The following is a 23,594-nucleotide window of genomic DNA, read 5'->3' on the forward strand; positions in this document are numbered from 1 at the left end:
TTATAAACTCGTGTTTGTCATTAATAACAAATAATCTCCCATTTTGAACATATTAACCATCGTGACTTAGCTGTAACTGTTATTCCGAATAACGGAATCTTGAGGGCAATATCTCCTGGATGCGCTGTCATTGCTTGGTAATACGATAACCCGCGATCACACATTGAAGAACCTATTACTTGCTACGGCAAATTGTCTGTGTCATAACAATTATTACATATCGTATATTTAATATTTGTATTTTCATGTTTGTTTTTCATACTATATAACTTTCTTGTTAAATTAATAGAATCCCACATGAACCAATGACGTATGTAAATAACGGTTCTTGGTCCGCTTATAGCACGTCAGACTTCGATTATTCGTAAGGTGACGGTGAAGGTTGCAAATCAATGGTTGTAGTCGACAGAGGGCGCAACAACATTGTGTCTTACCAGAGGTACATTTCAATACGGACCTAAAAATACATGTATGTTTAAGGTCTATGAGTACATATACCTGCGGTATACATCACTTGGTTGTATCGGTATAGACAGAGTATGTGTCATAAAAGTATATAGTATATAAATTAAATGTGTATAGCAGCCCTGTGTACATACATGTAGTTGATTTAGACCTGTGCACAGAGCTATATGCGTAGATAACATTGTAAAACTTGTGATCTTGCACAGCCATAGTAATTTATTGTTTCATATAAATTAGTGGGAATTAGTCAGGCAATACCTTTGACGAACTATTAAACTGTGGGTACTGAAAGAGCGCCACCTGTGCGTTTCGCGGTCGTACCTATTTTTTTTTTTTTTTAAACCTAGGGGGTCAACAATACACGAAGCAAAGTAAAGATGGCGGCCTGGCAGAGGTTTTGTGTACTTATAGTGCTGATTTTGTTCGCTGCTACCACTGTTATTACGGCGAAAATTACCGACCTTCTTTCATCACACACGTCGATACTATCTAGTCCTTCGATGAGCCAGCAAAGAAGATTGTTGCAGCCTGTTAAATCGAAAAAACGTGATATCCGGAACTTGTTTCGCAGAGAGGCACCACAGTGCGGGGATCCACCCATTGAAATTACGAACCTCCAAAACGGCAAAAATCATGTAAGTATCCCTGAAAATGTGATGTTTTTTTTTATAATTTTGTTACTTCGATTTAATAATAATGGACGTGTATAATATTATGTTAACGTCCACTTTGTAGATTTGCCAAAAAAGTATGTAACCAGAAATGATTCGTTATTATTATTTTGGTGTCGTCATACTGATGTGTTCCATGCCTACTGGTTATTATGTATGTATGTTTGCGTATCACACCAGCTGGTGTTACCTCACAAATCACAAAACGTGCTGCAATTGTTTTCGATATTGTGCGTTATTTTTTATGAAAAATAGTATTATAAGGTAATTCCAGAAATTGCCTCACCTCAGGAACAGGTGATTTTAAGTTTTCACATTTGTCCCTGAAGTCGGAAGGTATGAATGTTGTCTAAAAAATTCAGTTTAGATATGGAAAATTCACTAAAATAATGTCTAAATTTGTGTAAACAAACAATGACATGACAAGGAGTATGTGTTCAGCAGATTTTGACAGAAACTTGTATTCTCTGAATTTCATCTCCTGTTTAGTTCATAGTGTAGCATCATTTGTTTACATTTACAGTCTCCCTGAAATCTACTATGACAACATTTTTAAAAGGGACATGTACATGTTCATATAAAACACGCAGTGAACAATACTGTTATTTTACCTTTCAGTGCAAGTGGCCGATTCTCTGCAGTAAGTTACTGTGCATAAAAACATGAGCAAAACATACAACAAGTGCGATGGCCATGACTGATATGTCGTCTGATATTTTAAAAAGCCTGAAAAAAATAATCTCACCAACCTATGTTAAGTTATCACACATTTTGGTATGGCCTTATTAACTTCAGTATTCATAATACCACTAAACTGTTTTAAGTAAATGTATCAATAAAGAGTGTATGGTTATAATGTCACAAGCCTGAAGCATGTAAAATAACCACAGCATTTATTGGCAATTCATGCTCCAAAGTAAACTGTAAAGTAAATCTCAAAGTAAAATCTCATCAGATTTTCTTACTTATTCATGCCTCAGTTATTTATATGAGTATCAGTTTAATCAATGAGTTAAAAGATGCTTAGTTGGGTATGCAGTGTATTACCAGAAATGCATGGGAAATGTACACATCTTACATTTTGATGGATTTGTGCATATTTTAATTATGTTACATTGTTACAAAAAACTGCTCACAAAAACAATAATCCAGAATGAATGTGTCACCAAAAGCTTTGCAAAGCATAAAACCATCTGATATTTTTTGGACCTACAAAATTGGCCATCAAGCAGTCCCTTAGACAAACATTGGTTTATTGGTATGACATACATGTATGCACTACCATTTTAGTTTGTATTAAATATTCAGATGATGTATGTGTTGTTATACTAGCAAGCTAGTAACTTTTGGAGCATGTCTTAATCACAGATCAATTTTAAATTATTCTTCCCTTGTTGCTACCTTGATTGTGTTCCCAGGGTCAAAATTTTTCCCGCTTCTTGAATTCATTGATTCACAAAATTTCTAATTTCTCATTCAAGTAGTTTACCATACATGTATATCCACCAATTTTCAGTAGGTATGTAAATGAATTTCCAATGTTGCTATGTTAATTGTATAAATCTAAATTTCACATCATATTGTTTTTTTTACAGTTTGAGTTTACCAATGAATCAAATTACAACATTGCGTTGACCTGGGCTGGTGTTGATAATGAGGTTAGTAGTAATAAATATAGCTGCAAGCAGCATTAGTGAAGTTTCAATTTCTTTGGTTGCTTAGTTACCAGATTCACCAATATTTCAGCAGAATATGCAGTTTCAGGCAGAAATTTAAGAATCTAGCTCTGTTTTCTACCATATACTACATGTTGATTTTTAATAGTAGGTAAGAAGTTTGTCGTATGATATATAACATCTCGATATATGTTGGTATAACGTTGTACACGAGTCTGATATTTCTGAGGGACAACTTTCAAGTATGGCTATTCAACTGAAGCAATCAGGTTCCTGAAGTCTAGTTATAAAATTAACACATGCCCAGTAATGTAGTAATCAGAGAACTCAAAGCTTGTCTGTTTGTTGTCTATCTTCAAAATATCTTGTTTTGACCATAGACTAACATATGTTATACAAAACTCATTTACATTAGGGCATCGTCTTCTATCACAGAAAATATGGTAGTTTTTGTACCATTAATTTTATGCATGCAACGATATGTATATAGCCAGTCTTGCTTTTGTTTAATTAATTAAAAACACTATACCCGCGTAATCAAATAACCATTCGTCTCGGATAGTATTCTTGTTTCAAGTAAATATATCGCGATCAGCTGATCGCATTACCATACTTTCTGTTCCACTTACATATACACGCCATATATGTGTGTTATGTCTGTTTTTAAAATCATGGGCACTAAAAAAAAATGAGCTGGTGATGTTGCAAACTATTGACGCCTTTCGCTGACAAAATGGGTTTTCCCTCTAATGTAATGTGCATTGGAGCACCTACTTATTATTGGTGTGCTCAATTTGATTTTCTTCTTTTGAAGTAAAATAATTATTTACAGTATGTTTTTTTTTTAGAATGTCCTGCACAATTGATTTATAAATATAAAGGGTGTCATATGTTATTAAAGATAACAATAATACATGTAACAAAGTGGTGTTGATTAAAACATCTGTTGCACCCTATATGATCCTGGCTGGATGTGTACCATCTATTACTATTATTATGTGCATCAAATGACTCATTGCTTTTAGCATATTTCAATGTTATTAAAGATAAAATTTAAAATAAAATGTATCATTTATTTTCTTATGTTTTATCATATCATTATACATTTTGTTTAGCATATCCTCGGGGGCGGAGCTACGTCACAGACGTTCCACGTTGCTAAGACGCGCACCACTGTACCATGCATTTCTATGGGCTCTGTGCGCGCTGCTGTGGAACGCCGGTCGAGCCGGTGAAAATTCGAGAAAACAATACAAACTCAACTTTGAAGTAATCCCGAACAATCAAATTTATATATGTTACACACGTAGGGCTAATCTTGTTGCACTGTTCAGAGGAGTCTCAACAATCACCCCAAAGTACCGTTTTCTGCGAGTTTTGGGCCTTTGTTTTCACCGCCGCGGGTTGCCAGGCGGTGAAAATGCCCGGATGTCCGCACCCGAGGATAGCGCATACTGTGAATAATATTGATGTACTTAATTAAAGGGCGGTGGTCGTCGCGCCGCGTCCTGTTCAATATGAGACTAATAGCGACGTATACAACGCGTGTAAAATACATTGTTTATTTACATGAAATTCGAACACGTGCTGTGCGACGACCACCACGCTTTAAGGAAGCATTATTCTATGTTTACAAGCCATGTTAGACTGTCCATTGTATCAAGAAGTATGCTAGATACAGTGAACACAACATCTATACCATTTGAAAAGACAAACGTTTTAAAAAACTGTAACTTGTACCTCAGACTACTATCTGAGCTTGTACTGAATGTAAGAGACTGTTTATATTTGCTATGGGTGGTGACTATTATGCAAATTATCTGTCAATTATGTCTTTGGCTGATTAATTAAACATAGCTTTCAAAACAATGACATGTGCTTTTGCTTTTAATTAACAAAATGGATTTTTACATCCTATAAAATCATCAAATTCACTTTTTTCCTACTGAGTGTTTGCTCCTTGTAGTCCAGCATTAAAAAATACATTAGGTTTCAAAGCAAAAAAAACATATACAGCATCCTTAAAAAGATTTTCAACAATTTGATCAACAATTTGAATGCTATTTTGTGAATGTTATATGAATCAGGTGCAAATGCCTGGGTACAACGAACAAACAAGTTCAAATATGTGTAAAAGGGTAGGTGGATCCATTTTGAATGTGCCAAAATTGTAACACATGTTTTTTTAATTTTTTATAGTTATAGTTTTTATTGTCTTAATCAAAATGTGCACAAACAAATGTATTTTGTGAGAAATGAAAAAAGTTGACAGACTTTCAATTGATTAACTGTGCTGTCATGCTCTTGTGTATACATTATTAAACAAATTTCAAAGTATTTTGTTTTTTTTATTTCTTCTAGGCAATAATAATGCTAACAACTTTTGAACTTGGTATGTTTGTTGGTGCATCGCATCTTTGGAGGAGGTAAGTGTTCATAGAAGTTGTTTACCCTCTTCTCCCATACATTCACATTTCATATTCCTCCAAGACAAATCTTTCACTGTAGACCTTAATTGAAGTATTAGTGTTGCAGGGATTACAAGATTTATGTGGTTATATTACTGTTGATTTAATATGATTGATTCTTGATGTTTTTACTCCTTACAGTTCAAATCATGGAAAAACTTTTGAACGCATTTCAGATAAAATAAATCATGCATATGTCAGAAGTAACAATGGTGTTTTTAAAAGTCCTGTCAAACCAAATATGGTGAGTAAGATGTACAATATTTACCATCAGTTCAGATTAAATACTTTTACATAGGTGATGTGCACAGTCAATGATGTATATATTAACATGGTAATTCTAAGTTTCATGAATTACTAGAATCAATTTCTTATTTTCAATCCCATGTGTACAGTAGTTATGCATGTATTCTGATCCGGTAAATAACAGAATCTTTTTTCTCTCTTGTGTACCGCCAGCCAATCACAGTTATTGTTATAACAGTCATGATGCGAAGGCTGTTGACTCACTTACAAACCATTCGTTACATTAACTTTTTAGCTTCGCTGTTGACTTTGTCGAGCGGAGCTTATCATATGAGTGATTGTCTGTTGTCGTCGTCGTCCATGTCAATGTTTTACTTTTTTGACTTCTTCTTGAAAACTACAAGCCTGAATGCTTTGATACTTGGTGTATATGTACCTTGGGTAGACCTCTCTTAGGTTTATTCACTTCATGTTGATTTCTTCAATTCTCTAATTTTGGTGAATATTTTTGTCAATTTTTGTAAAAAGTGATATTTTCGACTTCTTGTTAAAAACCACAAGTGCAATTGCTTTGATATTACATATATAGGTACTACATGTGGACCTCTCTCAGATTTGTTCATTTTGTGATGATATCTTCAATTCTCTAATTTTGGTGAATATTTTTGTCATTTTTGGTAAAAAGTGATATTTTCGACTTCTTGTTAAAAACTGTAAGTCCGATTGCTTTGATATTATGCATATTGTTCATATGTCTTCAGTTCTTTAATTGAAATGTGCATTGCTAACAGCGGAGCTATCTCAGCCGATGGGCTTCTTGTTAGAGTTTTCTTGTGTTTATGACAAATACACAGATCTTGTATCATTAAGTCAATAGATGTGTAATTTTCTATTTTCAAAGCAATATGTGTCTTAGTGCCTCTAGATAAAAAAAAAACCTTCTTCTTAAATCGTTCTTGGACAATTGTTGACGAAAAAATTATAGATGCTGCTTCGTCAAAAAGAATCCCATGTGCAAAGCACACTATGGAGTCTTTGTAGTGACCCTGTCTATATGGCTGTTCCACCAGTATCTCAAGAACCGTCATTTGGATTTTGATGAAACCAGGTACACTGTATATAGATACTCTGTGCATATTAATAACCTAATTTGCATGATAATAAACCAGTAATTAGTTATTCCAGTAACCAACCGTCTGTATTGCAACCATTTTGGTCACCTTGGCGGATTAAATTTTTGTTATTTTGATATCTTCAATTCTCTTATTTTGAGAAATATTTTTGGTAAAAGTGATATTTTCAACTTCTTGTTAAAAACTACAAGTTCAATTGCTTTGATACTATACATATAGGAACTACAGTTTGACCTCTCTCAGATTTGTTCATTTCATAATGAGATATCTTCAATTCTCTAATTTTGATGAATATTTTTTGTAAAAAGTAATATTTTCGACTTCTTGTTAAAAACCACAAATCCGATTGCTTTGACACCATACATACAGGTAACTACAGGTAGACCTTTCTCAGATTTGTTCATTTCCTGATGATATCTTCAATTCCCTAATTTTGATAAATATTTTCTCAGATTTGTTCTTTTTTTAATGATATCTTCTGTTCTTTAAATGAAATGTGCATTGCTAACAGCGGAGCTATCTCAGCCGAGAGACTGCTTGTTTTTTCTGTCACAAAAATCTAACCTGTTTTGTTGAGTAATTTAGCAGAAACGATAATGGGTTCACAGGTAAAATATACAATGGTGATAAGGCTTGAAACAAGAGAAACAAAATATATCAATTGGATAAAAATCCGTCCTCTCCTGTTCTTCTACCTTCCATGTGCTAACGAATTGCAAAGATAATCATATAATTGTATGATATGAAATCAAACATATATTTCTAAAAATACAAATGTAGACAAGTGAGTATGTTGGAGAACTTGGTTAAATTGGTTAGAATTATGTTATAAATTCTTGATACATTTTGGGAAACAATTTCTACTTCAAGGTCTCTATGAATAAATTTTTCTTCACACTCACTTTGTTTACATGTTGCATTACCTGCATCATTTTGTAAATTTAGAAGTCTATTTTAATTTTAATTTAAAGCTGGATAAAATTGAAAACCTGACTGGAAAAGTTTTTCTGATGAAGAGCAAGATATATTAGCTGATGTTGATCTTTTTACATTTGATGTTTTTGTCATATTTCAGTAATCTTTATTCTTATGTTTTCTGTGAATAATTCAGTTATTATAAACATTTTTAGTAAATTTTTAAACAGGTGTCATCACTAAACTGCAGCACCAAAGGTGTGGTTGTTATAACACTCTGTACAGACCACTTACTATAAACACAGCACTAATTAGTCCCCGTTCGGACGTAGTCTGAAAACGAGGACTTATGTTTTGCCCTGTGTGCGTCCGTGTGTGCGTCCGTGTGTGCGTCCGTGATCACCTGTATCTCGAACATGCATGGACCGATTAAGTTCAAACTTCACTCATACATCACACATTATATGGGACATATGCACATGCATTTTTTTCATGATCCAATTAACGATAGCCGAATAGCGGCCATTTTAAGGCCGAAAATGTATCAAAATCGCACATTTTCACCATTCCGGACCCGGATCTCAGTTATGCATGGACAGATTTTGTTCAAATTTGGTACATACATTAAACATAATAGGACCTTGATGCACGTCATTTTTTTTTTTTTTTTTGGATCGGGTTTGAAATGGCCGACTGGTGGCCATTTTGTTTTAAAGAATTCAGTTCTGGATCCGTATCTGAGACATGCTTGGATTGATCGAGTTCAAACTTCACAAACTCAAGGTACATCATGTCACAAATATGTATGTGCATTTGTTTCATGATCTCATTAACGATAGCCAAATGGCGGCCACTTTAAGGCCGAAAATGCATTGAAATCGCACATTTTCACCATTCCGGACCCGGATCTCAGTTGTGCATGGACGGATTTCGTTCAAATTTGGTACATACATTAAATATAATAGGACCTTGATGCACGTCATTTTTTTTTCCGAATCAAGTTCGAAATGGGCAACTGGCGGCCATTTTGTTTTAAAGAATTCAGTTCTAGATCCGTATCCGAGACATGTCTGGATTGATCAAGTTCAAACTTCACACACACAAGGTACATCATGTCAAAAATATGTATGTGCATTTGTTTCATGGTCTCATTAACGATAGCCAAATGGCGGCCACTTTAAGGCCGAAAATGCATTGAAATCGCACATTTTCACCATTCCAGACCCAGATCTCAGTTATGCATGGACGGATTTCGTTCAAATTTGGTACATTTAATGTATGTTTGGTACATTAAACATAATAGGAGCTTGATGCACGTCATTTTTTTTTTTTTGGATCAAGTTCGAAATGGCCGACTGGCAGCCATTTTGTTTTAAAGAATTCAGTTCTGGATCCGTATCCGAGACATGTCTGGATTGATCAAGTTCAAACTTCACACACACAAGGTACATCATGTCAAAAATATGTATGTGCATTTGTTTCATGGTCTCATTAACGATAGCCAAATGGCGGCCTCTTTAAGGCCGAAAATGCATTGAAATCGCACATTTTCACCATTCCAGACCCAGATCTCAGTTATGCATGGACGGATTTCGTTCAAATTTGGTACATTTAATATATGTTTGGTACATTAAACATAATAGGAGCTTGATGCACGTCATTTTTTTTTCCGAATCAAGTTCGAAATGGGCAACTGGCAGCCATTTTGTTTTAAAGAATTCAGTTCTGGATCCGTATCCGAGACATGTCTGGATTGATCAAGTTCAAACTTTACACACACAAGGTACATCATGTCACAAATATGTATGTGCATTTGTTTCATGATCTCATTAACGATAGCCAAATGGAGCGCTTTAAGGCCGAAAATGCATTGAAATCGCACATTTTCACCATTCCGGACCCGGATCTCAGTTTTGCATGGACGGATTTTGTTCAAATTTGGTACATACATTAAACATAATAGGACCTTGATGCACGTCTTTTTTTTTTTTCGGATCAAGTTCGAAATGGCCAACTGGCGGCCATTTTGTTAAAGAATTCAGTTCTGGATCCGTATCCAAGACATGTCTGGATTGATCAAGTTCAAACTTCACACACACATGGTACATCATGTCACAAATAGATATGTGCATTTGTTTCATGATCCACTTAACAATAGCTGAATGATGGCCATTTTAAGGCCGAAAATGCATCAAAATCACGTATTTTCACTCAAATATCAACGGAACGGGGACGTGTCATTGACAATGACTTGTTACAATGAAATCATCAATGTCCATCTTTGGTTCGCTGGATCCACAGAGCAAATTATGTTTAGAGAGATTTGGGTGTGGCCTTTAGTGACCCGTAGTATCATCCTCAATACAGTAAATGTTCATGCATTTATTCATTGTAACACTGTTATTGATGTTACACACTTTAGCAAAACGTACTGATAGATAAATTATGTAACCATATTCATGCATATATATTTAATAATCTAGTATATTACATATACTGCTTAACAAAGCAAGAACGTGTGTATGCAAAATAACAAATGTAATGTACTAAAAATTCACTCATGCAAGAGTTGAACAACGTCTACTCCAAAGAAAAATAATTAAAAACTAGAGGTGGTCATTTTATTGAGTGGAACACATTTCAGTTTATGATGAATTGTGCTGTATTTCATACATGTAGTTATATTCATGCATGGTCACATTTGCACATTTTGATATGCTTCTGTTGTTTTTATACCCCACAATACATTATACCATATTAAATGCCCACATTTACCTTGCACTCAGAATTCGTTTTTTGTTCTTCTTTGAATTTTGAAATCATAAAAGTGTGTTTATCCTATATTCATGAAAAGGGCAAATCACAGTACCTGTACATTAAAAATTAGATGGATATTTTGATGCCGTGAATTTTTAATGATTTAGAAATAGCATTGTCAACATTTTTGACTCTCGTGTGCAAAGCACAATTGGGGTCTTTGTGGTTAGAGCGTCTGTGTTATGTCCATTTTTCCGGTTATGTCCATTTTTCCGTCTCCAACATTTTCTCAGAAATTCTACAGCAGATATCAGTGAAACTTGGCAGGTTGATGAACAAGTCTCTGCTGAGTATGCACGTAATTTTTTTTCCAGATCTGAAAATCTCAAGTGGGTCTTTTTCACGATTTTCATCAAAAATTACCTCTCCCGGCAACATTGACAGAACGTCTGCGCATGCTCAGAATAAATTAATTACTGTAAAATACTTTATTTTTGCTTGCAACATTTTTTTGCTATTTTCGCTGAAGGAATGTTTCAGTTAAAATAAAATCCAGCGAATATACCCTTTTCTTATATTTTACAGTCAACTTGTCAAAAATCAATGAAAATAAATTCAATACACAACACCCAGAAAAAGTCTTTTCAGCGAATGATAATTCCAGCTGAAATAAAATATTTTACAGTAGATTACATCTGTGAGTAACGCTGCTGTTATTACGGCACGTGATTTCTCCATTGCGTGCAAGTTATTATAGTACATGTTTATACATGTATTCTGTTCGGCTCAGTGGTCTCATTCACTAGTTACTAGAAGAACTATTAACTTTATTTGATTTCAAGAACTTCAAGAAGGCGGCATAAGAAACGTGTTTGCAAAGGTAAGTTCTCCAGTTGCAGCAAAATTGAATGTTTATTGGGGTACGATTGGTGTACATTCCGTGACGTACGGACGTCAATATTATGATGATTGCCAGCTTTATATTCTTGTCAAAAGCCAAAAAAGCAAACAATTGTCTCCAATCTACGAAACTAGTTCGTAAACTGTCAAATTATTGTACATGGAGACATAGTTTTCAACTAAATCGTTATCCGGTCTTTTGCTTGTGTCGCGATTTCCGAAATATCCACAACTCGGGGGGGGGGGTGTCCCTGTATCGATCAATTTATTCATTATATAATAGTAGGTTGCCTATGATTATATTCGTATTTTTTATGTTGTGAGCATTAAACTGTTAGTTGTAATGAAGATTTTGCCGATCTCCTGCGATTCAACATGGCGGATGTACAGTGACAACACGTGTATGGACGGTCGGTCGAGTAGTCTGCAACGGACCATGAAATCGCCCGGCGTTTTTTCGGCAGTTTTCTTTTTAATATTTTGGATATTTCATTCACTCCTGACGCCTAAAAGGGTCTAATTTATATTTTACCGTAGTCATCGACACCTATTCAAGAGTATGATGTTTATTGTGAATAGTCTGAATGCGTAAGCTTCGTTTCGACAATGAGCTGTGTTATTTCTGTGAACAATGTTTAATTATTCTTTGAATGCTCAGTTTTTGTTTTAAACAACTAATTTTTGGATTAAAAAAAAAAATCATGACGTTTTCCCAGTCAAAATAGCATAAAGATCTTGCTACAACATCGGTGAATCTCTACAGTACCGCCTTGCGTTCACCACGAGGTCACTGAACTGTATTAACATATTTAAATGAGCCCACGTGTAAATGGAAACATGGCAGATATTGAATCGTACCGAGCATTTACATTCGACCGAAATCATTCGTTTACGATGAAACTAAGTTGAATATTACTTCAAATTCATAAAAATTCAACGAATTAATTTTGTGTGCGTTATTATAATCATTACTGAATAATAATCAACAATTGCAATACTTCGAAAACAAGTAAGTTATTCACTTGCGAAACACAGAATGACCAGATTGTGCTTCCGTGATCATTTGCTACCGGTACTAACCACTAAGCAATGTATTCGTGTTTGTATTATTCGAAACTTCTTTTAGAACATACTTTACTTTTCGTTATCAACAAAATTATAAAAATAATGCATATTACATTATGTGATTTGGGGATTCAATTCCAACATTTCGCGGTGCCTATGAACCAAAGGCCTTTCACTCTTCTCTGAGTGTGACACCTAAACCAGAGGTTTTATGGTGTATAAACTGGCACTAAATGAAAAGGCCGTTGAACCTTATTCAAATTTATAAATACATGTTATTATGTATTTCATTATGAAAACTGACTAAATTAAATGTGATCTTATTTTTAATTGTTTGAACAGAATGATTTATATCGGTAATGACGTTTTCATCCGATATTAATTGTGCAATTGTTAAAATGCCTACCTACACATTTATTGTTTTTGCTTCTGAAATAGACATTTGTAAAAAAAAAATTAAAAATCATGCTTGACTAAAATTCAAAAAAAAAAGATGTAGCCATGTAGCCCCTTTCTGTTATCTGTTTCCGACTTCTTCCAAAGTAAAACTGGCAAAGGCATGTAATTGCCATACAATCATCATTTGTGGGAAAACTTATATGTTATTGAAAATCTTTATTTTGTTGTCTGTGAATTAATATAATATTTGAAATGGCGTCATGGATCAAAATATTCTCAAATAATCTGTCTTCTGGTGGCACTACACTGCGCATTTATGCACAGTCAGTATCCCAATGCGCGATCTCAGCTTACTAAGTGATGATGGTGGTTGAAATGGAAAACTGAAAACAAAAATCCAGGAACATCTCAAACGAATTTCCGTCTGCTGTGAATGCATGTTTCGTTGCATCAAATAAATAACCCAATTTTATGACAGAAGCTTGCGATCTTGTGCCATACAGGGTCAAGTGATTGAGCAATAAAAAATGTGGTTTTATGTATCAGGTTATTGAATGTATCCAAAAACATGGTACCATTGATCTGAAATTTCTGAAATCTGAAATATTGTCTTGTTCTTTTTCAATCCTGCATTTCAGTTACTAGAATTCATACTAAAAAAATAGTTTCTGTTTTTCTTCTAATAACTCGGCCACTCTCAAAAACAAATATTTTTCCATGGTCGAAATGCAAGAAGAATACAAAACTACTGTGATTGCATAGCGATACCTGTAGGGCCATTGTCAATTAGTTCGCCTGATCAACACAGCGTTATACATAGGGCTGATATTGAATCACGGAGAGTAAAATCTTGTGATACTAATCTCTAGAACCAACTCAGATTGGTACATATGTCTTATGTACCCACATGTGTATATCTTTGACTATACTCATTTTAAACTTTTTTTTTTTTTTACAGTGGTGCTGTGAACTGAATTTTTTCTGGGTTCCTACAACATGGAGTGTCAGGGACTTTATTGAAATCTTGTACACAAATTTCATAAAATCCTGAATATATCTAGAAGTGAAAATTAAATGGTTTACAGTATTTTATACCCATTAATAATGATTGAAATGCAATAATATCACTGCACTAAAAAGACTTCGAACAATTATTGTTACTTCTCCATTGAAGGTTATGAGCAGACCAACCTTTATCACTACTGGCTTTCTTAATTATTACATGTACTTGCTCTGAAAACATAGCTTTTACAATTGTTTAAATTAACAGATGTTGTTCTATGTACAATGAATACATTTTAAATACTAGTAATAAACCTTACTGTGTTAACAAATTGTATTTGACAACATGAGAATGAATCTGATGCCCAGTGGTGATGTTGAAACAAACCCAGGTCCTGGTAATATACTAAGACCTGATTAAACAAAGAAGTCATGTACATCAAGGTTCACTCAGATTTATGAATGCAGTTTCTTGAGCAAGTATACATGTATGACAAATACAGTGTACCTAGTTTTGTTGCACTTGTGTACTCTGAGATTCTGAACATGGGTCAGTGGAAGTTTTTAGTTGTCAGTACAAAACTAGATTATGGGAAATCACTTGATGATGAGTTGTACCCACAAAGAGTACATATTTATTCACCTGTTTGCAGATGTGCCTTGTACTACCTGTATTTTATAATCAAATAACGGGGACTGTAACATTTCATGTCTTGTTTAAATACCTACTTTTCACCATCACTTCAGTTTACCATTGTAGTTATGGTGCTCGCCATTTCTACCTTGTAGCTTTGCTACCTACATATACTAATAAATCCTTTGTAGTACAATACCAATGTATCTATCAGTAGAGCTACCTCTACCATCTAACATTCCTGTAGTTACAGTTATTCGGTAACTACCTTGTAGTCGCAGTCACGCTGCTTCTACCGTTACTCTGTAGTTGCACTCAGGCTGCTTCTACCATATATCATTGTAGTTGTAGTCATGCTACATCTACCAGGACATCTCATTTACTAATGTTAACCCATCTTTATACAGTGTTGATGGTTATTTTTGTAGGCAGTGTCATCACAATTGTATCAAAATAGCTGATAGTTTTAGTAGTGTGATCATAAAGTTAATATTTATACATGCCTTTGTACATTTGTGCTCTGTACCCTGCATTGGGTTTAACTGCTGTATGGAGACCATTTCAATTGTTGAGAAATTTGGTTGTGTTGAGCCATTAGCTATGAGTGTATGTCATTAGTTGTGTGGTGTTATATGCCTGTATGTATCCTTCTTATTAATTACCTGTACTTCCTAGCCATCATTGCTCCCAGTGTTCAAATATATATATTTATTTTTAGTTTTACAACATGCATGCCTTGAATTCACAAAGTCATATTGTCAATTTGATGGTAGTATTGCTGGTAATTGGTGTGCAAAAAAAAACATTACCTAGTGCTTGTTGAAGCAGCCATTCATAACTAGTTTGGACATAATACATTTATGTGTAAATCAATTTAGATTCAGGGATTGAATCTTTCTCCATCATTGACTTCTCAATGGAGGAATGAAGGTGAAATCCAGTGACTATATATTTTATGAAAGGTCTTGTGTGTCTGATATCTGAGTAGACTTGGTCATTATTATGTGGGTAGAAAATTTAAATATTGGCACTCTGGCAGTAGTCATGAGTTTATTGTACAGATCATAGCATCAAAGATCATTGATCAAATTCATAAACTGATAAATCCAATGATAATGATATTTTCATTATTTTACAATAAATAATGCTAAAAATATTTCCAGGTGTGTTGTCCCAACCATAATATTAGGTTTGTAGTTCCACAATATGTATACAGGTATTCACTAAAAATAGCCAGTAGTTCGTCATGATAAATGTGTTTTCATGCTCTCTTTCTTAGCAGATATCTAGAATTTACATAAAAAGATACCTTTCAATAAATAATATTAATGAAAACCAATTTTTGATTGTTTTTATTTTTCTGTTACAGCTTCTTCTAGTAGCATATAATGAAGAGTCTTCACAGTCTTCCTCAGTGTTTTATGTGACAACTGATGGTGGGGAAAATTGGAGCTCTGCAAATGCACCTTTTGAATTATTCGGAACTATTGAATTTCATTCAGGGCAATACAACTGGATACTGGCAAGATCCACACCTTCTCAAGGAGTAAGTCTGTAATGAATTGGATTCAATTATTGTTACCTATATACATTGTATAAGCTTAAATGACAGTAATGGCTTGATACACAAAATAACTGTCTGTCTGGAGACATACATTGACATTGTTCAATGACCAGTATCTTTCAAACATGGTACAAAGACAATATATAATGTATATTTGTGGGTTTTTTAAAGATATAGATGCAGGTTCATGGACACTTTGAGTGAAATTATTTTTTTTTTGCTTTTTATTACCCAGACAGTCTTTGATATAGACTGTTAAAATTTCGCAGCTTTGTGAATAGTGAAACATATTCGAAAAAACAATTTTAAAATATACAAAACTGTTACAAACATGCTCCCTTTTGATTGCTTAGCAAGATATAGCAAGGATGTACATAAATATTCAAAAAAAAACATGGTGAAACAAAGTAATAAAGGAATCTCCGTATTATGCACGGTATTTAACTTTTTACAAAAGATTTTAAATTTAAGACTGTGAGCCAATTTAAATATGAACATTAGCAACAAAATTTCTGAGTGAATGGTTATTTCCACTTATGATTTTCAGTTTTCCAGGGACGTTAAAATCTAAATAGCTCTCACAAATGTTGTTTATTTCAAATGTTTGTCAGTTGTTATTAACAAAATTGGATCCAGGCTTATAGATAGCATGTTTAATATGTTTTTAGCTCTGCTGTTGACTTTGTCGAGCGGAGCTTACCATATGAGTGATTGTCCGTCATCCCTGTCAACTTTTTATATTTTCAACTTCTTCTTGAAAACTAAAATTTGTATTGCTTCGATACTTGGTGTATACATGTATGTACCTTAGGCAGACCTCCCTTTGTGATGATATCTTCAATTCTCGAAATTTGATTAATATTTTTGTAATTTTTTCCAAAAAGTGATATTTTCAACTGCAAGTCCGATTGCTATGATATTATACATATATACGTAGTACAGGTAGACCTCTTTAAGATCTGTTCATTTTCTAATATCTCGAGTTCTTTCATTGAAATGTGCATTGCTAACAGCGGAGCTATCTCAGCCGAGAGGCTGCTCGTATGATTTTAAAATGTCAGAGGCACTAATATTATTGACTTTTACTATGTCTTGTTTTCTTTTATTAGTCCCCGTTTGGACGAAGTCCGAAAACGGGGACTTATATTTCGGTCTCCGTCCGTCCGTGTGTCTGTGCGTCCGTGCGTCCGTCCGGAGTCATATCTCAGAATCCCTTGGATCGATTCCGTTCATTCTTTGCATGTGCCTAGTACTTTATGTGGGACATATGCACATGCAGTGGTTTAGCGATTTGATTCAAAATGGCCGACTGGCAGCCATCTTGTTTTTTGAAAATGTTGTATTTTGGACATGCTTTGTCAGTTTTCATTCAAACTTGGTACATAGATTATACATGTTAGGATACATGTCCATGATGATTTATTTCACAATTGGATCAAAGATGGCCGACTGGCAGCCATCTTGTTTTTTGAAAATGTAATATTTTGGACATGCTTTGTCAGTTTTCATTCAAATTTAGTACATAGATCATACATGTTAGAATACATGTCCCCGACCGTCCGTGAGTTCCTGAGTCTGTCTGTCCGTCCGTCCGTGTGTCCGTCTGTCCGTGCGTCAGTCTGTCCGTCATATTTTAGAATCCTGTGGACCGATTCCGTTCATTCTTTGCATGTGCCTAGTACCTTATGTGGGACATATGCACATGCAGTAGTTTAGCGATTCGATTCAAAATGGCCGACTGGCAGCCATCTTGTTTTTTGAAAATGTTGTATTTTGGACATGCTTTGTCAGTTGTCATTCAAACTTGGTACATAGATTATACATGTTAGGATACATGTCCATGACGATTTATTTCACAATTGTATCAAAGATGGTCGACTGGCAGGCATCTTGTTTTTGTTTTTTTATGCGGTATCTTGGACGTGCTCTGTCAGTTTTCATTCAAATTTGGCACATACATGTACTTTATACATGTTAGGATGCATGTCCATGACAATTTGTTTCAAAATCTGGTCAAGGATGGCCGATTGACAGCCATCTGACTTTTTGGCCTTACTACTATATTTCTACAATTTATGTACAATTTATGTATTTTCATTCGTATTTGGCACATCATACATATCAGTGTGTTTCATAATCAGATCAAAGATGGCCGAATAACGGCTGTTTTTATTTTGGCCATATTACTATGACACGAAACACGTGTTTTGATGTAAATAAACAATCTGTTGTATACGCCACTTGGAACTCAAGTTTCAAGGACACACTCTCGACAACCCCTCCGCTTTAATATGACAAGCACACAGAGAACTTAACGGGGACTGTGTCATTTTCAATGACTTGTTGTATATCCCACCAGTCAACTCTTTGGATGTCAACAAATTTTGGATTAGGCTGGCAATCACTGGGAGACGGAGTAGAAGAATTTAAATGGGGTACGGCTATAAGGGATGAAGAAGTTGTCTATTTCACACAAAAAGAAGATGCATGTAAGTATACTTCCAACCCTGACAGAACAAATCTGATATTCTCTTGGTGGTCCAGAGAAAACTACTCAATTTTGTAATTTGGGATTGCTTAAAATGATTCATCACACTTCTAAACTAACCCAACACATATCACCTGTGTTCTGCTAAACATAAACAAATTGGACTTGAGATGTGATGGAATAATAAATAAACGTGATGTTACATTATTTGCTGCAACTTTCTTTATTATAATGCATATGTGTAAAATAAGCTACTACATTACTACGCTGCTGTTGCTCCTTTGAAGGTATATATTTATATTTTCTTTTAGCTGTTACTACATATAATTTGGTGAAATGCAGTCAATTAGGGAAAAAGAAAGAAGGTTAGTGTACAGTACTATATTTGCTCTATTAGAAACACACATACACAACCAATAAACATTTCACAGCCTGAAAAGGGGACTTTATAATTCAGGTTATGTCCATTTTTCCGTCTCCAACATTTTCTCAGAAATTCTACAGCAGATATCAGTGAAACTTGGCAGGTTGGTGAACAAGTCTCTGCTGAGTATGCACGTAATTTTTTTTCCAGATCTGAAAATCTCAAGTGGGTCTTTTTCACGATTTTCATCAAAAATTACCTCTCCCGGCAACATTGACAGAACGGCTGCGCTTGCTCAGAATAAATTAATTACTGTAAAATACTTTATTTTTGCTTGCAACATTTTTTTGCTATTTTCGCTGAAGGAATGTTTCAGTTAAAATAAAATCCAGCAAATATACCCTTTTCTTATATTTTACAGTCAACTTGTCAAAAATCAATGAAAATAAATTCAATACAAAACGCCCAGAAAAAGTCTTTTCAGCGAATGATAATTCCAGCTGAAATAAAATATTTTACAGTAAATTAGATCTGTGAGTAACGCTGCTGTTATTACGGCACGTGATTTCTCCATTGCGTGCTATTTATTATAGTACTGTTTATATATGTGTTCTGTTCGGCTCAGTGGTCTCATTCACTAGTTACTAGAAGAACTAGTAACTTTATTTGATTTCAAGAACTTCAAGAAGGCGGCATAAGAGACGTGTTTGCAAAGGTAAGTTCTCCAGTTTCAACTAAATTGAATGTATATGGGGGTACGATTGGTGTACATTCCGTGACGTACGGACGTGAATATTATGATGATTGCCAGCTTTATATTCTTGTGAAAAGCCAAAAAAAGCAAACAATTGTCTCCAATCTACGAAACTAGTTCGTGAACTGTCAAATTATTGTACATGGAGACATAGTTTTCAACTAAATCGTTACCCGGTCCTTTGCTTGTGTGGCAATTTCCGAAATATCCACAACTCGGGGGGGGGGGGGGGATGTCCCTGTGTCGATCAATTTATTCATTATATAATAGCAGGTTGCCTATGATTATATTCGTATTTTTTATGTTGTGAGCATTAAACTGTTAGTTATAATGAAGATTTTGTCGATCTCCTGCGATTCAACATGGCGGATGTACAGTGACAACACATGTATTGGACGGTCGGTCGAGTCGTCTCCAACGTACCATGAAATCGCCCAGTGTTTTTTCGGCAGTTTTTTTTTTTTATATTTTGGATATTTCATTCACTCCTGACGCCTAAAAGAGTATAATTTATATTTTACCGTAGTCATTGACACCTATTCAAGAGTATGATGTTTATTGTGAATAGCGTGAATGGGTAAGCTTCGTTTCGACAATGAGCTGTTATTTCTGTGAACAATGTTAAATTATTCTTTGAAAGCCCAGTTTATTTTTTGAAAACAACTAATTTTTGGATTAAAAAAAAAATCATGCCGTTTTTCCCGTCAAAATCAAAGCATAAAGATCTTGCTACAACATCGGTGAATCTCTACAGTACCGCGTTGCGTTCACCACAAGGTCACTGAATCGTCATTAAAAAATATTTAAATGAGCCACGTGTAAATGGAAACATGGCGGATATTGTATGGTATCGAGCATTTACATTCGACCGAAATCATTCGTTTACGATGAAACTAAGTTGAATATTACTTCCAATTCATGAAAATTCAACGAATTAATATTTTGTGCGTTATTATAATCATTACTGAATAATAATCAACAATTGCAATACTTCGAAAGCAAGTAAGTTATTCACTTGCGAAACACAGAATGACCAGATTGTGCTACCATGATCATTTGCTACCAGTACTAACCACTAAGCAATGTATTAGTGTTTGTATTTATTCAAAGCTTCTTTTAGAACATACTTTACTTTTCGTTATCAACAAAATTATAAAAAAATAATGCATATTACATTTTGTGATTTTTTGGGGGGGATTCAATTCCAACATTTCGCGGTGCCTATGAACCAAAGGCCTTTCACTCTTCTCTGAGTGTGACACCTAAACCAGATGTTTTATGGTGTATAAATTGGCACTAAATGAAAAGGCCATTGAACCTTATTCAAATTTATAAGTACATGTTATTATGTATTTCATTATGAAAACTGACTAAATTAAATGTGATCTTATTTTTAATTGTTTGAACAGAATGATTTATATCGGTAATGACGTTTTCATCCAATATTAATTGTGCAATTGTTAAAATGCCTATCTACACATTTATTGTTTTTGTTTCTGAAATAGACATTTGTAAAAAAAAAATTAAAAAATCATGCTTGATTAAAATTCAAAAAAAAAACAAGATGTAGCCATGTAGCCCCTTTTCTGTTATGTTTCCAACTTCTTTCAAAGTAAAACTGGCGAAGGCATGTAATTGCCATACAATCATCAATTGTGGGAGAACTTGTATGTTATAATTGAAAATCTTTATTTTGTTGTCTGTGAATTAATATAATATTTGAAATGGCGTAATGGTGCAAAATATTCTCAAACAATCGGTCTTCTGGTGGCACTACACTGCGCATTTATGCACTGTCAGTATCCCAATGCGCAATCTCAGCTTACTAAGTGATGATGGTGGTTGAAATGAAAAACTGAATACAAAAATCCAGTAACATCTCAAACGAATTTCCGTCTGCTGTGAATGCATGTTTCGTTGCATCAAATAAATAACCCAATTTTATGACAGAAGCTTGCGATCTTGTGCCATACAGGGTCAAGTGATTGAGCAATAACAAACATGGTACCAATGATCTGAAATTTCAGGAGTGCTCGCTGAAGGTTTATCAATCTTGCGTATTGTCTTGTTCTTTTTCAATCCTGCATTTCAGTTACTAGAATTTATACTAAAAAAAATAGTTTCTGTTTTTCTTCTAATAACTCGGCCATTCTCAAAAACAAATATTTTTCCATGGTCGAAATGCAAGAAGAATACAAAACTACTGTGATGTCAATTAGTTCGCCTGATCAACACAACGTTATACATAGGGCTGATATTGAATCACGGCGAGTAAAATCTTGTGATACTAATCTCTAGAACCACTCAGATTGGTACAATCTTGGACAATACTCATTTTAAACTTTTTTTTTTTTTTTTACAGTGGTGCTGTGAACTGCTTCAATTTCGCAAGGCAATTTTTTCTGGGTTCCTACAACATGGAGTGTCAGGGACTTTATTGAAATCTTGTACACAAATTTCATAAAATCCTGAATATATCTAGAAGTGAAAATTTAATGGTTTACAGTATTTTATACCCATTAATAATGATTGAAATGCAATAATATCACTGCACTAAAAAGACTTCAAACAATTATTGTTACTTCTCCATTGAAGGTTATAAGCAGACCAACCTTTATCACTACTGGCTTTCTTAATTATTACATGTACTTGCTCTGAAAGCTTTTACACTTGTTTTAATTAACAGATGTTTTTCTATGTACAATGAATACATTTTAAATAATAAACCTTACTGTGTTAATAACAAATTGTATTTGACAACATGAGAATGAATCTGATGCCCAGTGGTGATGTTGAAACAAACCCAGATCCTGGTAATATACTAAGACTTGATTAACAAAGAAGTCATGTACATCAAGGTTCACTCAGATTTATGAATGCAGTTTCTTGAGCAAGTATACATGTATGACAAATAGTTTTGTTGCACTTGTGTACTCTGAGATTCTGAACATGGGTCAGTGGAAGTTTTTAGTTGTCAGTACAAAACTAGATTATGGGAAATCACTTTATGATGAGTTGTACCCACAAAGAGTACATTTTTATTCACCTGTTTGCAGATGTTCCTTGTACTACCTATACTTTATAATCAAATAACGGGGACTACTGTGACATTTCATGTCTTGTTGTTTTGACCTTAGGCCTTTCATCTACGAAAGTAAATGTGCAACTATAATAATAAGATTAAAATGGTTATTTGCATTATACTTACAATGAATAATTTCCTGTTTTTAATCAATGGCAAGAGATTATACTTCAAAATTGATAAAACACTTCTGTGTTGCATTCACAAAAGCAAATATTCAGACATTCCTGGATAATTTTCGGCTGCACCACATAAACTCTGATGATTGATGTGAACTATCAGTTTCCTCCTATGAAAAGTAAACACTGAAAAATCAACATGTCACCATCATTTTGCACATGTGCACATTCATTCGTTTCGTGGTCCATTTCAAGATGATTGAATTTTGGTCATTTTAATGTTAAAAATTCATCAAAATCAAACATTTCTGTAATTTCGGATATGGACCTCAGGTACAGCAGGTGGACCTCTCTCAAATTTGTTAATTTTGTGATGATATCTTCAATTCTCTAATTGAAACTGAGCTATCTCAGCCAAGAGGCTGCTTGTTATAATTGACACTAAACACCTAACATTAACAGTGACTTTTTGTTTGTTGCAGTAATTGCCCAAGATGTATTCACTTTTGGAGTTGAAGGAAAATTCCTATTTGCATCTATTGAAGTTGAAAAGGTAATTTCAAATCACAGTTCAAAAGAGATGATATCACAATAAAGAAATGCAGATGTACTTTTACATTGTTCTGCAACTGCATTATCAATATGTCATTCAAGACTTCCTTACAATATCAATTCAAATGAAATCTGAAAACAATTATTGGTTTATTTTAATATTCTGTTATAATATTTGAGCATATTATCAATTTCAGGGAACCGAAGATCGTTTGATGCACGTATCACTAGACAGTGGTCAGACCTGGAATGAAGCACAAATACCAGCTATATCAAAAGATAGGGTGAGAAATATATTTTATATTATTCTCAGAAATACAAAAATTAAGATGAAGTAAAA

The 23,594-nt window shown here is 34.2% G+C and overlaps 1 protein-coding gene across 2 annotated transcripts in view; it reads left to right on the forward strand.

Annotated features, from left to right (window-relative positions):
* The first annotated feature begins 830 nt into the window (after positions 1–830).
* The window catches only part of LOC100313736 (sortilin-like protein receptor), a 50,329-nt gene continuing 27,565 nt past the window's right edge, over positions 831–23,594 (forward strand). Inside the window, exons 1-9 of one of the 2 annotated variants that reach the window (XM_085496490.1) lie at positions 831–1,100; positions 2,732–2,794; positions 5,174–5,238; positions 5,422–5,524; positions 15,701–15,877; positions 18,255–18,384; positions 18,695–18,748; positions 23,185–23,255; positions 23,452–23,538. In XM_085496490.1, the coding sequence (XP_085352616.1) occupies positions 843–1,100; positions 2,732–2,794; positions 5,174–5,238; positions 5,422–5,524; positions 15,701–15,877; positions 18,255–18,384; positions 18,695–18,748; positions 23,185–23,255; positions 23,452–23,538 (1,008 nt within the window). In that variant the 5' untranslated portion in view covers positions 831–842. 2 annotated transcript variants of the gene reach the window in all.

The sequence above is a fragment of the Saccoglossus kowalevskii genome, chromosome 3 (assembly GCF_978046115.1).
Source record: "Saccoglossus kowalevskii chromosome 3, keSacKowa6.1, whole genome shotgun sequence".
Classification (NCBI taxonomy): Eukaryota; Metazoa; Hemichordata; class Enteropneusta; family Harrimaniidae; genus Saccoglossus; species Saccoglossus kowalevskii.